This window comes from Neltuma alba, unplaced genomic scaffold, assembly GCF_004799145.2.
Source record: "Neltuma alba isolate B1F8T4 unplaced genomic scaffold, ASM479914v2 tig00008040_pilon, whole genome shotgun sequence".
Lineage (NCBI taxonomy): Eukaryota > Viridiplantae > Streptophyta > Magnoliopsida > Fabales > Fabaceae > Neltuma > Neltuma alba.
The window spans coordinates 1-16,709 of NW_021634932.1; the positions used below are offsets into that span (position 1 = coordinate 1).

The following is a 16,709-nucleotide window of genomic DNA, read 5'->3' on the forward strand; positions in this document are numbered from 1 at the left end:
TGTAAGTTTTCCCATAACTGAAAATAAAGAGTTTTAGATGGAACACGCTAAAAAATTTGATTTGACAGTTATTATATGCATGCTAAGTAAGGACAATATGAATGGTATAATATAATTGTTTCTTCTTGTGAAATTTTATCACTTTGAAAAGATACATGAGATTTCTAATTCATTCATTCAATATCACATATCTATACTCGAGAAACAGCATTTGTGAAATTGTGAATAGAAGGGGAAAAAACTGCGAAGGTGATGTCTTCAGTTTATGCACACCAATTATAGAGCTAAAGGCATTCAATTTCAACAAGATGTGCTTACCATGTTGAATGTAATAAGAGATTATTGGGACTATTAAATTGTTTATTATTGCCATGTAGGTGTGAACATTACAACCCTGTCAACCATTCATCTGTGGTGGCTGCATTAAAAAAATGAAAATAAAAAAAAAACTCCAGTTTGTTCTACTTGATCTGACAGTTGCTGCTTTTGTGAAGATCTTCTTCCCATAAAAAATTTTTTGTCCTATTTATAAGTTATTTCATTAAATTTTTAGCTTGAATGTACTATGTTGTCTTTTGTTTATTATAGTGTAGATAATTATCTTTTTTGAAGGTGTATATATTAAATAAGGGTAAAGTTAGAAAGTTATTATGTTTTAAATTTTTATAGAAAGTTAATGTATTTTAAGGTTTTCCTTAGTTTGTGTGAAATATGCCGGAAGTAACTTATAAATAGGATCAGAAGAGTACTTGTTGGGTATAAATTTACACAGCCTATACTCATTGACATGTGATGATAAGCAGGGTTTGGTTTTTCCTGAATAAATGGCTGAGTATTGTTTACTGAATACTATTGCTTGCACTCAATTTTTTCCACCATTGTGATTGATGAATTTCCTATAGAAATTGTGCTAGTAATCAGTTGTTTGCTTCAAATCTGAAGATTATTTTTGCTTCAGAGGAATCCCAACTTTTGTAACCTCCATGTTTCTAGGTATCTTTAAGATGCCTATGTCTTTTTTATTTTATTTGAATGTTTTATGAAAATAAGATTGCAATTGAATTGATCGTGCCTCAGACAAACCATAGCTTCTTTGACGGTGCTTTATAATAAGTTGAGCTGACACTTAACTCCTACTTGACTTGAGATTGAATGATAATATGCTTGGAGGCATATTTTCATGGAGGTTAAGCTTCTTCTTATATGTGTATCTTCTGAGTCCGTATTAATATATTTTTCATCATGTCACATGCTTGTTTCGCTCACCATTTCTTGTACAACTCTGAGTCTTCTGTCTTCCCACATGACAGAAGAAGGTTTTCTCTAGCAAGATGTTGTTGCTTAGTCTCGCATACAGTGCCAACTTCTGTCATGTTTTAGTTTGTTTTCTCTTGCAAAGACTCCATGACATTACTGCTTTCTGCCGTGATGGAGAGCTAGTCCTTACACTTCTATTACTATGATATTGTGGAGCCAACACAGAAAAGAAAGTTTTTTGGTATTTTCATGAAAGAATCTGCATTAAGAAGGAAATTCTCCTAATTAATGCATAGCCAAAAGCCTGGGTTGTTTATGTTACTGTGCTTATAGTTCTTAAAGCATATAGTCGTATCTTAATGATTTATAGAATCCTTGGCTATTTGTTTTGGAAGACAACTCTAGTTTACTGGAAATTCCTTTTCTGAATTGTTCATGCAGTACTTGTGGACCGCTGTTTCATGTATTTCTTCTTTACAGACAGCAGAAGCAAGATGACATCCTTGAATAACCAAAGAAAAATTGAAGAGCTTGAAGCACAACTCAATGAGGCGGAGGATGTTATAACAGATCTTAGGGCAGAGCTGAAACAGGTTTGGCTTGAGTTAGAGAAAACAAAGAATAGTCGAAATCAGTTACAGATTAAAGAGCAAGTGGCATCCGTTGAGTCAGAGAAAACAATGAATACTCAGAATCAGTTACTCGAAGAACAAATTAAAAAACTAGCAGCGTCTGTTGAGGAGAATGCTAAACAAGACGTGACATTACCCGTTCCTATCCAAGGACATGAATATGCAACACCTTGTGATGTGAAGAATGCGCCCTTGAATCAGAATGTTCTAGATGATAAGTGCTGTAATGCAAGGAAACAAACTGAGCTTTGCTGCATCTCTAATTTGGAGGACTATTGTGCTCATAATTCTAACCTTGCTTCCATCATTATGAGGGGCAAAGAACCTGAACTGTACAAAAATGGATGTACTCAGAGAATTCGTGCATTGGAGGAAAATTGCTGAATGATAAGCTGCTCACTCAAGATGAACAAAATGGACATTTTGATGTAAATAGTGGGTTTGCCATCAGACAGTGACAAGGAAGTTGCAAAATATAGTACCCTATCCTCCAGTAACAAGAAAAGGAAAATAACGAAGCACGTGAAGCGGCATGGAATACAAAAGGGAAAGACTTTTTCCTATCTCAGGTCATGCTTTATTCCCTGTTGTAAAGGACACATTGACGAAGACTACAAATCTGATAAAGTTGCTTGCTCTCTACCATCTATCAAGTCTTGTACCATTAACAAATCAAGAAGAACAAGAAGATGTAGGCCTGTAAGAAAGAAATCTTCCGTTCATGAGTGTTGTAAACCATCATTTACTCTCAAGCAGTTCTCATCTGTCTCAAATAATGACAAATGTTGTGAAGATGAAGATGAGAGGAAGCCAGTGCCCCATTTGACTGACATGGAACCTGTGAATGAGTCCAGCAGTGATAAACCGAATATCAGGATGGTTGGTAAGTTTGAATTCGTGCAGGAGACTGCAGAGAGGGATAAGGAGTCATTAGATGCATGCATTCTGGAGAATGTGGCTGGGGACAGTGAAATGATATTAGCTGATCGAAGTGGTAACATGGAAGCAGAGGTTACTGATGTTTCATGTACAAATACTGATTTGGAAGATGCAAAAGCATTTGAAGAAAATAATGAATCTTCTGGTCAAGCAGATGACAGAAAGCTTCTTAGGTACACCTTCTGTAGGAAACGAAAAAAGGAATCCTTAGACAACCCTGAAGAAAAACAAAATTCTGAGAAGAGCACAATGAAGAGGAGGGTGGACGAGAAACAACATGGTGCTTCTGAACCACAGAAATCTAGCTTGATGGATGAATCTTCAAGAGATAGTCGGCGCCTTGCTCAGGTTGCTCGCCAGGTCTGTGTCAAGTCCTCCTATTATCTCTTGAATACTCTGATTTCATATTTAAGTCTTTAGATTGTGTGCATAAGCTTGATTATGAATTGTGTGTTGATAAGTCTTGATTTTATCAATATAGTTCAAGCACAATCTGCAACATTACTGTGGTTCATCAATGCCTAGGGTTAACACACTTCGCTTTGTTAAAAATTTTTGCTGTCAGCCATTCAGATGCATTTTGAAATGACACACGTACCAAAAAACAATTGTAAAAGTTGTCCTGCCATTCTGGTTATTTATATTGTGTCACTTTCAACATACTCCTCTGGTCCTATTTATAAGTCGCTTCCAATGTGTTTCACATAGACTAAGGAAAACCTTAAACTTCATTAACTCTCATTTAAAATTTAATAATTTTCCAATTTTATCTCTATTTAATATACATTATACCTCATGCAAACAAAATCAACACAATAATAAATGAAGGGTAAATTTGTACATCCATACAAAAAAAATTTCTCAGTATTCTATAAATAGGATGAAAAAATATATTCTCTTTCTGTCTTATAAATAGGACTATAGAAGTATCATTTTTCCCGTGAATTGAGTTCATTACTATGTAGTTCTGGCTTCCAGGCACCCTGCTACCCACATTGTGTTACTTGACTGATTATCATGCCTTTTGTCTGAAGTTAATTTTCTTCGTGCAGCTTATATCTTTGTCTGCAAAAAGGTGGTGATTTAAATGAGGATGCTTGAGATTGCAAGAGTCAATTGCAAGTTTACAACAGACGTTAAACAGCCTCTTCTTGAAGTTGCCTCGTGTTCTTTCAGGACATCAAATACACGCATCTGGTGGCATCAAGGCGACACATAATAGAGTCTTACAGATATCTTGTAGGTTTATCGTCTTTTTACCAGCTATACACTTTGGCCATCACAATTTTTTCCTTCAAGTATTGCTGTACTTACCCCTATCTATGATATACCATTTCATTTCACCTTGGAAAGGAATGTTTTCCTTCTCTGAAGTGTCTGCATTATAATGTATAGACTGTATATGAAGAAAAGGCTCACAGCTAGTGTACTGAAACTTAACTTCCTCTTCATATGTCTCGCTTTCAACTTTTCCATGCAGGCACATGGCTAAGCTGATGGTTGATTTAGGTCAGATTATTCTCTTGGAGGCGATGCATAGACATGATTAGTGATAGTTATTCTAGTATCCTTGTTGGGTCCCTGATTATGCATGGCTACATGGCTAAATCTATATCTGACAGTGTGAGCTTAAGTTAATCTATGTATTTTCGTTTTAGTTGAAGTCTTTACATATTGAGGAAAAAAACAAAAAGGGGGGGGTTATAATGTGATGTAGATACAAAATAATGATACGATGTGTTGCCTGATCCTGAAGAAATGCATTCATCCCAAGTAGTCAAATGACAACCACTTAGTACATAGTTTGAAAAAGTATAGAATATGTATGGCAACAAACGAATTCTGAATGATGGCACAAAAATTTAGTCTCAAGTTTATTCGAATTCTTTATCAGACTACACAGAATGATTTATGATTGTAGAAATTTTATTCTATGATATCCTAAATTTGCAAATTTAGATATGGATAACGGACCTAGTTGGGATAATCTTTAGCTTTTAGAAATTTGAAAATTGCATTTAATATCTGGGGGATAAGTTTGTCTTGACGATGAGTTAGTAGGACTTATAAATTCATGTGCAGAGAGAGGGGCCACCCCCGGGCTATGATTATGGTGAGAATGGAAGCTGTTTGAAAAAAGAGGAAGTGCCATCTAATGACAGTTGGAATGTCATAACTCATGAAGGCAACCCTACCCAATAATTATTTTTTTATTATGTCAAACTCAAAACTCTACTTAATTAAAAAATATCAGTATAATTTACCCCTCTCAACCCGTTGCCCTTATTATTTGCCAGAAATAATAGTAATAAAATAGAGCTTGAGCTTGTGTGGATCGTTATGGAAAAACAAAGGCAGCTATCGATTCTTTTATTGTCTGGAAGCTAAGGAAGTGTCTAACAGTGAAGTTCAAAATATATCGTGGAACTGTCAAGCCATGTCATCAATTAAATACTCTAAAGTTAATGAAATTATTTTTCTCTAAAATACATAGATTTTTTTTCATTACTTTTTAATCACATTTTCCCCTCATTTAAACTATTTTAATGAAATATTTTTTTCTTAAATGTTGACTTATTGATACATGATGATATATTGATATATGTGGGTTGAAGCTGGCATGGCAGTCGCAGTCCCACGGGGTGGCCTCCATGGTGGTGAACAGAACCATGTCTGGGCATCGATTGGGCTATGTGGATCTATTGTAACCTTCCCCTCCTTATTTTTAAGAGTATCTGTGTGAAACCAAACTATAATTTCAAAAATATTTTTATGATCTACAAAGTAAATATATAGAAGAGTTTGTCTCGTTTTGCGGAAGCATTTTTTATGGTTGTCAAACACCCCCTCATTTTTCTATTTGTTATGCGTCATCCTCAACCTTGACCTCAATATCCTTCAAATTTTATTAAAAAAAATTACATAAATTTCCCTTATTCTCAAGTGCATATGCTGACTTTTTTATACAGTACATCTCTGTTGCACTTCAATTATTTTTTTCATTCTTGAAATAGCCTCGTTAGGTATACTGATTATGTATCTATATCTGAAAGCGTGAGCTTGCATTAATTTATATATTCTGGTTTGTAAGTTCTAATGAATCAATGATCTTTTAATTTTCGCTGTATTTGATCAGGAGCAGTACAAGTCATGAGAACTAAGTACGCATGCGCTGTGGCTAGGTTTCAGTTAAGGTCAGGTCATTAAATTTGCTTGGGCAAATACATACGGGTTCAACTTCAAGTAATAAGTATATGTTGTACCCAGAGATGAGAAAATAGGGGTACAGGCATGAAGTATATAATGGGCCAGAGATAAATATTATTGTGCCCCCAAAGTATATGAGTAGAGTATATTGTAGAAAAGGGAAATTTCAAGAGATAAATATATAAACACACACACTTTTATGCGGAAGGCTTGGTAGACAGGAGCATTTTCTGATGGCGACAAGAATACCAATGAGACATGAGTCGTTGAGACGGGGGCCAATGGTTATGGACAGGCCACGCTGAGTTGAGAGCACACAACGTTGGAATATGGAAAACCTTTGATGCGCCTCTTATTAAGAATCCCCCAAGATATTCAAATTAAGTCTGCATGATCTATCTCCAAATATCAACTACTTCATGCATACTTCGTCTGAGAAGAGAGCAGGAGCAAAAATATGTGTAAGATCTGTATCTTATTTACAACCACATACAAAATACTGCTCGGCTACTTAATATAAAACATGTTTAATTAATTTGATTATATTAAGGAAGTTAGGTAAGTTAGTTAATTATAAGAAATATGACATGTTTTTTCTAAAACACTATAATCATTTTTTTTTATATTCTCCTTTTCTCTTCTGCTTGATTATGGTTGAGGGAGTATCCATGAGGGTAATTTAAGAAAAATTGATAAATATGATAAATAGGTCTTATATTTAGAATCAAAATCAACTCAACAATTAGGTCTTATATTAAGAACTGAAGGAGTATCTGTTTAAAGATAGAGTTTTAAGGTTTCTTAGAGTGATGTTATGTAAATTGCGAAGTTTTAACATGTTCAAGTTGAGGTTTTGAAGTTAGATTATCTTGTGCGGTGGTCGACTCAGCCTAATCCTCTGGCAGTCTGGCTCAATGTTTCTTTTTCTTTTTTTTTTTTGGTCTGATTTTTTTTTCAGAGTTAAAAAACTGCGAACATTATTGAGAAAAAACTGCGAACATTATTGAGAGACCCGATACCTGTATGTTTAATCTAACTAATCATGAAATTATGAGTACTATTTGTTATGATGCTTCAAATGCTTGAACACTAGCTAAAGGCTTCTTTATCTTGATTAAGGGTATTTTGAGGGAGGAAAAATTATATGTGGCTTTTTATACTACCCCTCTGTCCTTAATATAAGAGTTAGTTACCTAATTTGAGTAGATTAAGAAAATTAATTGAGTTAGTTATTTATAATAAATAAATATTGTTTTTTCTAAAATACCATTGCTAATTTTGTGTATTAACTAGAACTACCATATAATAAAATATTTAACATATGTAACTACTACAAGAACTACCTTAGAAAAAATAGATAAATATGAGAAACAAAGAATTAAGATCTTATATATATAATCAAATTAAAAGTCAAACTAATTTTTATATTAAGGACCGGAGATAGTACTTTATTGCAATATTACCTCCGGTTTTAATTATAAGACCTTATTTATAGTCTACAAATGAGATCTTATAATTAGAACTGGAGGTAGTATTTAAAACATTTTTATATATTATTTTTTATAAATAATTGTTTGGTAATTGAAACAAATATAATTCTCTGGCCAAAACCAAAAAACAAATACAATTCTTTGTACAAGCATATAATTTCTTGAGTAAAAATATCAGTATGTATTTAGTATATTTCAATTCAAAAATTGATGAAAATATCTAAATAAATGAAAAAATTACCCATAGATCTAACGTTGAAAAGTTAAATACAGATATGTGCACTAAATTTTATTTAATACTGATGAGTCTCAAATAATTAATATTTGCACATTTGACATGTAAATACGAAAGTTTGACTTATAAATATTAATTTATAAATGACACAATTCCACGTATAAATATGAAAGTTTAACTTGTACATATATTAAATCACTTGAAGTTTATTAGTATGAAATGAAATTTAGGAAATCGTTTGTATGTAATTTTTTGGTTGAATGATATTTCTTAGATAAATTATCATTAAGTCTCTGGTCAAGAGTCTACTATATAAAAAGAGATCGTTGGATGTCTCGTAGACGCCACATAAAAAGGACCCACTCACAGCCTGATCCCATGATTAATTCGATAGCTTCATTGGGAACATGATTGATGCTAATACAAAGTTAGCTAAGAACCCAAAAAGCAAAACAAAAAACAGTGCAAGAAAACAAAAACTAAGTTAACATCTATGGAGTGAAAAAAATAAAGGAATAGCCAAGTTACGTTGACGGTTGATAGAGTAAGATGGCAAGGTTTGGGAGAGAAGAGAAGAGGCGAGGAATTGAAGAGATATCTTGGAAGATGATCTGATAGGGATTGCATTAAGAGGGCCAAAAATGCAATTTCGCATGATGATGGCGACACATGACAATAGAGGATGGGTGTTCAGCGTTAGAAGGAGAATAATTGAAGCAAGCCTGTGTTCTCATACATACGTGGACAAAATAAAGGAGACAGGTGGGGGAGCTCAATTTAATTCCAGTTGCTCCCAAAAATCTATTCGAATAGCATTATTGGAACATAACATATGCGTAGCTATCTGGACAGCTAGCCGTATACATGGCCGTATGATCTTCTAAAAATAATAAAAACATCACAAAAAATATGTATTTAATTTACAATCATATATAAGGGTCTAAAAAGAAGGTATCTGACCGTATAAAAAATTATTTGACTCAGCATGCAATAATAAAAAAGCGAGGACAGTGTCACGTAGGTATCCATGAGACATACGTGACTAGCACCACCTAACAGCTCTCTAAATAATCAACCAAATGATAGAACCTTGTGCGGCCTATATCTGTTTTTTATGGTTGCCTTTGGATCCATTCATTTAATTGGCACCCGCTCAACCTCAAGTCTTGGAGCAGAGATGTTTCTCCCTACTTGCCTGCTTGTCTTAATATTAAACTGATCCATCCTTTGTTCTCTCTCGTGCATAACTGGCTAAGGAGACTATTCTATATCAGCCTAGCTACTCCTATGTTTTTCATCCTCATATGGGCGATTAACATACTATTCCTCTACAGCACACGATCCACATGGTGTTGAATCTGGCTAAATCAGCAGCAAACCCTATATGGATAATCAAGCAGCTTACATCTTGATGTAAAAGAAACGGTTATTCGCTTCTTCTTCAGCTGCCGGTGAAGCTTGAACGTCTGAGCTCTCCCTGTGATCAGCCGCGGACGTTGAGAAACAGAAGCTGAGTTATCCGAGTCTCCACAAGTGCTTTCCTATGAAGCTCAAGGAATTTGACAAGCCATCGTACAGTTTGAATGGGATAGAAGGTTTCCCATGTATATTGGTTTAATTAGAAGAAAAGGACGGATCAGAATTTTATGTATGCTCTTCTGCTATCTAGATAAAGGTTTTAATTATCGGTGAATGTGTATTGCAGATGGAGCTGAAGATGGAAGTGATGATTATTCCGGGGGCGATCTTTCATTTCAGTCGATGGAACTTGACCCATGCATAGCAACCAATGAGCTTAAGTGAGTCTCAAATTCTCCACATTGAGGGGGGGGGGGGGGGAGTAAACAAAGTACTATATATAGTGATTGCGGTTTTTAGCCTTCTGCCTATATATGCAATTGCATGGTAACGCAAGTCATTTCCTCCTTCAGGATCTCTGTCGGTACTTGGAATGTTGCTGGTAGAACTCCAATAGGAAGCTTAGAGGTTGATTTGGACGAGTGGTTGAATCTCAAGAATGCTGCGGATATATATGTTCTTGGGTATGTATAAATGATCAAGTATCCAAATCCTTCGTATTCTATAACTAGAAGAAACTTACTCAAGAGTAAAATGGCTTCGCGATTTCAGGTTTCAAGAGATTGTACCATTGAAGACTAAGACTGTGATAGGAGTGGAAGATCCCAAGGTGGCAAGAAGATGGAACCAGCTCATAGGAAGAACTCTAAACAGCAGGGGCGCATACCCATGGTTCACAACACCAATGCAAAATTCAATACCAGGTGGTCACAATGGCTATTTGGGGAATCCCCACTCAGAAGACAGAAAGGTTTACAACAAGCACGGAGGGAATTCGATGACAGAAGGATGGCAAATACAGGAAGGAGAAAAGTATACGCTGTTAGCGAGCAAGAAGATGGTCGGAATATTCATCAGTGTGTGGATAAGGCAGGAATTGCCGAGGAAGTACCATGTCTCGAATGTGAAAGTTTGCCCGGTGGCTTGTGGCATAATGGGATGTCTAGGAAACAAAGGTTCGGTCGCAGTTAGCATGTTGATTGAAGGAACAAGTTTTTGTTTTGTAACCGCCCACTTAGCAGCCGGGGAGAAGATGAATGATAAAGGTCGAAGAAATCACCAGGTTGCCGAGATTTTTAAGCGAACTTGTTTCCCCAGAACGCCTGAAGATCGTTATTCTCATCCTCTCACCATCCTAGGCCACGAGTAAGTTGTCCCTATCCTTCTATTATTGTCATGTTGATCTTTCTTTGTGTCTGATTGCCCGTGGTTAGAACAAGCACAGACTGAACTTTTCCAAGTCCAAAGTGAAAAGCAAATTACCACTCCAAAATGTAATTAAATTCCACTTGGCAGCCTGAATCAATATAAAACAAAAATCTGTAACAAACCCCACCGTTCACTCTTATCTCAAACTCTGCACAATACACAGAAAGCATGTCTAGTTTTATTCATTTGTTCAGCAAAATGAAATCCAAACATCTTACTAAATAACCTAGCAAGTATAACAAACCACGTGAAGAAACTTCGCTTAAAGCTATAACTCCAATGGCAAGTTTAGAGCTACCCATTAATTATACAGTAACAGTTTACATGAGGAAGGGTTGGGACTCAGTTCTAAGTCAGATGAAAAACTGTCAAACCGATGCCATGGTTCGGTCAGTTCATTAAAGTCTAAATGAATTGGTTAAGGGATTGATTCTGGTCGGGGATTCGCTAGATGATTAAAAGGTCAATTATCTACGTGCGTACCGCTATTAAAGTAAGTTCTTAGTCATTCAATGCTTCTGGTTGCTAAAATCATAGATATTTTGGTCAAGATCCGGCCAAAAAAAAAAAGATATTTATTCACGAATTTTCAATGAAACGCCTGTGGACACGGTAGCAGCTGCATTTAACATTTGCCGGGACAACGTTGTTGTGCAAAAAAAAAAAAAAAAGCTGTGACCGACGTTAGACAGCCCAACATGTAGCTTCATTAACTCATATTTCGATATTATTTTCGATTTCGTCACATCCTCTCTAGTCTTTTTCCTCACACATCTACCCGATGTTTATTTCTCTCATTATTAGAAGCGGCACCTGGAGAAACAATCTATTTTAATTTTAGTTTTATTATATAAATAATAATCTGCCACGCAAGTGGTGCGACCGAAGAATCTTACCTCAGTATTGAATGTGGAACAGCCGGATATTCTGGTTTGGGGATCTCAACTATAGGCTATCGTTGGAGGGAAGTTCTGCAAGGCGGCTGATAGTAGGGCAAGACTGGAAGGCGTTACAGCAGTTTGACCAACTTCGAAAAGAAAGAGAAGGAGGAGCGTTTGAGGGTTGGAAAGAGGGTGACATTGAATTTGCCCCCACCTACAAATACCCAGCGTCGAATTGCATTAAATACTCCGGCGGCCATCCAAGCAGATCTGGCAAGAAGCAAAGAACTCCAGCATGGTATAGTAACCGCTTATAGTTCTGTCTTGAAAAAAATGGAACCAATAGTTCTGTCTTTACTATATAATCCATGCTTTTCGCGGATATCATGAAGAAAACAAAGTAAAAGGGTATAGATTATGGTGGCAGGTGTGACCGAATTTTATGGTACGGGAAGGGAGTGAAGCAGCTCCAATATTTTCGCAGTGAAAGCAAGTTCTCTGACCATCGCCCTGTTTCTGCGCTGTTCTCTACCCAAATTGAAATAAAGTCATCTAGCACAGGACTTATTGCATTGCACAATATGCCCAAAGCTCTGTTGGCCACCGACCATGTTAGTTCTCTCCTCTGGATTGACACTTAGAATCCAAGAAAATATATAACGAAATTATATTACATGGACCGATTATGATTCTATTACAGTAAGCCCAGTTCTAAGATCATGATTTCAATTATGACAGGGGAAGAGCAAACGAAATGAAGAGAGCAAATCTACATTACTGTCATTGTTAACAAAGGACAAAGAAGGCAGCTAATTCAAGCAAAATTGTAGATTAAACTGATTAACCAGAATGTCACCCAGACTCCGTATATCAATAAAGCGACTCAGATCTCCTTCCTAGGTTTTTTCCAACCCAAATTTTTCTGGGACAGAAGATAGGATGAGACTAAAGATATACCGTCGACTCTGAGAATCCAGATGTATCGTACTCTGCTAATGCGGTGGACGGAACTTACCAAGGCAAGAGAAGTACATTATGTAATATTTTGGCGACTTTCAATGGCCCCGTTGGACAATGGCCAAAACAAAATGTTACTAATACAAGCAGCGCACTCTTTTTCACAACCCATTTCTTTTTTATGCAATTAGACCATACAAGGTGAATAAAGTTCAGTCTCGTTGCAGTATGTCAAAGTTCCAAATATTTGATTAGTTATATTACTTACTGAAGATCAGCTCTTCTCACTTGTTTGGCTGAAAAAGTTCACTGACAGTCTCCGAATTGTCCAGATGGCAGTTGGGACAGATGCATTTTCTTTGGAACTCCTCGCCAAGAGAACTGCATGTTGCTTCTAACTTAGAAGTCTGCTTGTTTTCAGTTAAAGGCATAATTCAGCAGATTCGATTATGCATAGCAATTGAAATGTATGTTTCCAATGATAGAATTGAAATATGAAGAACTAGTTTAACTTATATTAGAAAGAGTTTAAAAAGGAAACATAAAGCAACATAACCACGTGCGCCAACAACTAATGAGACGATATTTCATTTTACAGGTGTTAAAATATTGAACTTCTGGATTTTGGTGATCCATCTTCTTATGCCAATCAAGTTTTCCATGCCTCCAGTTTCTAGGCATCCAACTTGTGGAAAAAAAAGAAAACATATCCAGATTCATTAAATTTCATATGAATATTAACCCCACGAATTAATTTAATATCATATCTGTGATCACAAGAGCGCCCTTATAGATCAGAGATGACATATTTGTGATCAAAAGAGCGCCCTTATAGATCAGAGATGACCTGCCTATACCACTAATAACATTGATTACATCCTGATCGGATGGGCCTTGTTTTTCTCTTCAGCTGAGTGACATTTAATCATTCAGAATATTAATGTAGTATTAATAAGGATATATCGTCAAATCATGCAATGCTTTTGTTTCTTGGACAATGGTGTCCAATAGAGACAGCTTTCTTTCAGAATTGTTCAACTCCTGTAGCAACTGCAGGCAGTGCCAGATAATCACGTTAAGGAGCAAAAATAAATAAATAAATAATAAAATAAAGGAAATATGGATATGACCCGGGGGGGGGGGAACTGAACTTTCGAACACTTGATTCTCCACTTACATTCTTGTGAGTGTTCTGTTCTGTTTTATATTCCTCTTCCTCTTTAGCCGTTTGAGATATAATCTCTGCAAGCATATTTTTAAGAGCGCTTAAAGCACCTTTGGTATCGTCATCTTTCATGATTCCTTGTGACGCATCTAAAACAAAATCCAAATATATCAAATATCCAAACGAGACTTTTAAATTGCAAATGATTGGGCTCAAGCGAAATAGAATTTTGAAAAGGGAAAAGTGGGGGGGAATGCAAGCATCAACCTCTGACGGCAAAGTTGGAGTTCATGCAATCGACAGCAAGGTCTTAAAAACAGCATTATGAATAAATCATATGACGTTTATGTTGAGATTGATCTTTTAATATATCAATATCTGCATCCTTGGAATAGTGATAATAGGAGGAATACGTGAAAGTAAAGCATGAAATCTCATTAGAGTAAATTATTCCATGTTCAAATGCTGGCAATTGAGAGTTAGGAATCCGAACGATGGGGACATCTTTTAAAGCCGTCCAAACTCCAAGCAAAATCAGTATGTCAGACTAACATTGCTAAGGAGGAAGGAAACAGGGAAAGAGAGTAGTAAAAACCTCTCCCCACTTTTCATACTTTGTCCTTGATCCCCTTGTTTCTTCTCTCGACTCCCTATCGATAGTACACTATCCTCTAGTTTCCTGCTACTCACTTTCTTCTTTTCTTTAATAGTACTGGTTCTATTTCGAGAAAATATAACCTAAAGATTTCTGTACGCGATCATTCTTAAAATTATCATGCGGCGACCCAAAAGAAGACTGGAAAAAAAAGTTTTAACAATAGTCAAGAGGCAACGTCAAAAACATTGAAAGAGTTGCAGAACCTGTAGGAGTTGCAGAATCTACGGCATCAATGTTGCAAGTAATGTTCTCTTGGAATGTCCTGCATTTATTAAAGGATTAATGACCGTATTGTAAAATTTCAAAACTTAAATGACGGTAACTTGAAGAGAATTTTGCGCAGTTCTGTGTCAAATAAAAGAATATCTTATCAGTGAGTTTTTAGCTTGCCTATATAGGTTTTAGGCGGTTGAGGCTGAATTGCAGTAATAGATTTCAAACATCATGCAGTATAAATACAGAAATAGTAGCTTGCAAACCACCAAAGTCAAAGACTATTTGCCCAAGTTCAAAGACTGATACGACTGGTTGACCAGATGAACTAATTATGGGATTTAAAATAACAGTTCGATTTTATTGATAGAGAAACTATATTTTAGTAGGCCTAAATACTAAAATAGTTTTCCAAATATCGGACAAGCAAATAAAAAATGTTTACGCGTAGAAGATATCTTCAAACTTCACCAAGAATAAACAATAAAGGCCAATTGGCAGTGCACAGTTCTAAGAGAAAGAGCCAAGACCCAAGATTGGTCACTGCATATATGCAGAGAGGCCTGTAACAGGAAGACCTCAATGTTTGTAGCAGATGTGCAGTCAGCAGTATTCGCCTATCAAAAACTGATCAATCCGCTTTCTATTCATATGCATACCTGACTTTATGAGGAACAGAACAAAACAGATGGCAGAAGTACAACAAAAATGAATATTATAAGACAAGTTTAGAAAGGAGATCAACCTTATCCTAGCATTCAACTCAAGCATACGACCGATGAATTCCTCACTGCAAAGAGGTCAGAAAATTTCAAATCGCATGCGAGAATCTGAAATCTGTTAATAGAAAAGATTATTCTCGAAAGCTAGACAATAGAAATGGAAATTTAGTTACCGTAAAGCTGCTTCTTCATTCTTTGGAAATCCATATGCCAGACACAAGTTCCAGAAAACGCAGGTTTGATGTAAAGTTGTGAACAGTGTGAGAATACGAACGCATAATCCAGATTTAATAAGCAAACAATAGAAAAACAGCAAAGATCGTGAATACCTTGAGAATTTCCAAATGAGATCCAACAATAGAAATCTCATCTTGAGTAAGAGATACCCGTGACTATCATCACGTTTAATGGTTCAGAACATTTTCCAACGAAGACTGTACTTATGTCGCAAGGAAATTTCATAATAATTGACGTAAAATATAAGGTAATTAACCTCAAGTGTTTGAACCGACGCTTCACTCAGGAATAGTTGAACTTCATAGCCTTTAAGCTCCTGTTCACCGAGTTCTTTGCTGCCTTTGGCATTTTCGAACTCCGCATTGGTCGCGCTAAGTTCAGATTTAAGTTCCTCAATTCGCTTTTTCAGCGTAGTTACTCTTCGCTCTGCGCATTTCAGTGCATGTAAACATAGAGATGATACATATATAAGCATGTCTGATTATTAAGGATATGTAAAGCGGAGAGAAATCTAACTTCATACAAGCCTCAAAAGCCTGATTCTACTACATTAATAACTGGAGTAGATCATATATTGCTTAATTTCGTAATCTGATAACTTGGGAGATTTAGTTGTTCTTTCGGAAATGGAAATATTGAGAGTATATAGAATGAGACGGGGGGGAAAACCAAAGAAGAAGAAAGAAAGATAATCGTGCTGTTGTTTCAGGACTCTCTCCGTAAACAAACAATTAAAGGAAAGCACAAAGACGCCGAATACCTCCCTGAGATTTCTCAGCGGCGAAATTGCGAATAAGGCTCAAGAATTGTTTTTGTGGATCACTTCCCGCTCCCGCCATAGATGGTTACTTGGTCGCTTCTTTCAAAAATTATATATTCTCGGAGGTGGTACAATTCCGTTTACAGGGTCCGTTTATTCGGCTATTTTGGGGCTGGCCTAGATATCAAATTTAAGACCCTTGACTAGTCTTCTTTAACGGCCCATAGAAAGCCCAATAAGTGAAGGGCCGGAGGCGGATGGTCTTATGCCTCACGCATAATAATATCTCCTGTCCTATACCAAAAAATTTTTTTATAATAATAATAATATCTCCTGTCTTTATATAAAATCTTGTTTAATTTTTATTTTAAGAGTTAATTAATCTTCAAGTCTTTATACTTTCAACGAATTTTAAATCAGATCCCCATAGTTTTTTTCTTTTTATCAGGTCCTTATACTTTTTTTTTTAATTAAGTCCTTGTATTTATTTTTCTTTTAATTAAGTCCTTATAATTTAACTAAATTTTTAATCAGATCCATGTAGTTTTAATTTTTATTTATTAATTAAA

The 16,709-nt window shown here is 35.8% G+C and overlaps 3 protein-coding genes across 7 annotated transcripts; 2 read left to right on the top strand and 1 right to left on the bottom strand.

Moving 5' to 3' along the window:
- The first annotated feature begins 1,751 nt into the window (after window positions 1–1,751).
- Window positions 1,752–4,141, top strand: LOC114753634 (uncharacterized). Its single transcript, XM_028942332.1, has 3 exons — window positions 1,752–2,235; window positions 2,326–3,188; window positions 3,881–4,141. The coding sequence occupies exons 1-3, from the start codon at window positions 1,752–1,754 to the stop codon at window positions 3,908–3,910; spliced, it is 1,377 nt and encodes a 458-aa protein (XP_028798165.1). The 3' UTR covers window positions 3,911–4,141.
- A 2,227-nt stretch (window positions 4,142–6,368) lies between these two features.
- On the bottom strand, window positions 6,369–16,225 carry LOC114753637 (uncharacterized). Of its 3 annotated transcripts, none has more exons than XM_028942339.1 (10): window positions 16,141–16,225; window positions 15,637–15,806; window positions 15,473–15,535; window positions 15,317–15,336; window positions 15,167–15,211; window positions 14,412–14,470; window positions 13,563–13,699; window positions 13,347–13,435; window positions 12,654–12,796; window positions 6,369–6,467 (listed from the first exon to the last, which is right to left on the bottom strand). In XM_028942339.1, exons 1-9 carry the CDS (start codon window positions 16,217–16,219, stop codon window positions 12,670–12,672), a joined length of 789 nt encoding a protein of 262 aa, XP_028798172.1. In that variant the 5' UTR covers window positions 16,220–16,225; the 3' UTR covers window positions 6,369–6,467; window positions 12,654–12,669. The 3 variants fall into 3 exon arrangements, with proteins under 3 accessions (XP_028798172.1, XP_028798171.1, XP_028798169.1); XM_028942338.1 differs by lacking the exon at window positions 6,369–6,467 and adding an exon at window positions 11,987–12,064; XM_028942336.1 differs by lacking the exon at window positions 6,369–6,467 and having other exon boundaries at window positions 12,425–12,796.
- On the top strand, window positions 9,012–12,552 carry LOC114753636 (type IV inositol polyphosphate 5-phosphatase 7). Of its 3 annotated transcripts, none has more exons than XM_028942333.1 (7): window positions 9,019–9,364; window positions 9,466–9,559; window positions 9,692–9,802; window positions 9,891–10,484; window positions 11,466–11,726; window positions 11,856–12,039; window positions 12,167–12,552. In XM_028942333.1, exons 1-7 carry the CDS (start codon window positions 9,304–9,306, stop codon window positions 12,239–12,241), a joined length of 1,380 nt encoding a protein of 459 aa, XP_028798166.1. In that variant the 5' UTR covers window positions 9,019–9,303; the 3' UTR covers window positions 12,242–12,552. The 3 variants fall into 3 exon arrangements, with proteins under 3 accessions (XP_028798168.1, XP_028798166.1, XP_028798167.1); XM_028942334.1 differs by having other exon boundaries at window positions 9,019–9,355; XM_028942335.1 differs by lacking the exon at window positions 12,167–12,552 and having other exon boundaries at window positions 9,012–9,364; window positions 11,843–11,928.
- Window positions 16,226–16,709: the final 484 nt, after the last annotated feature.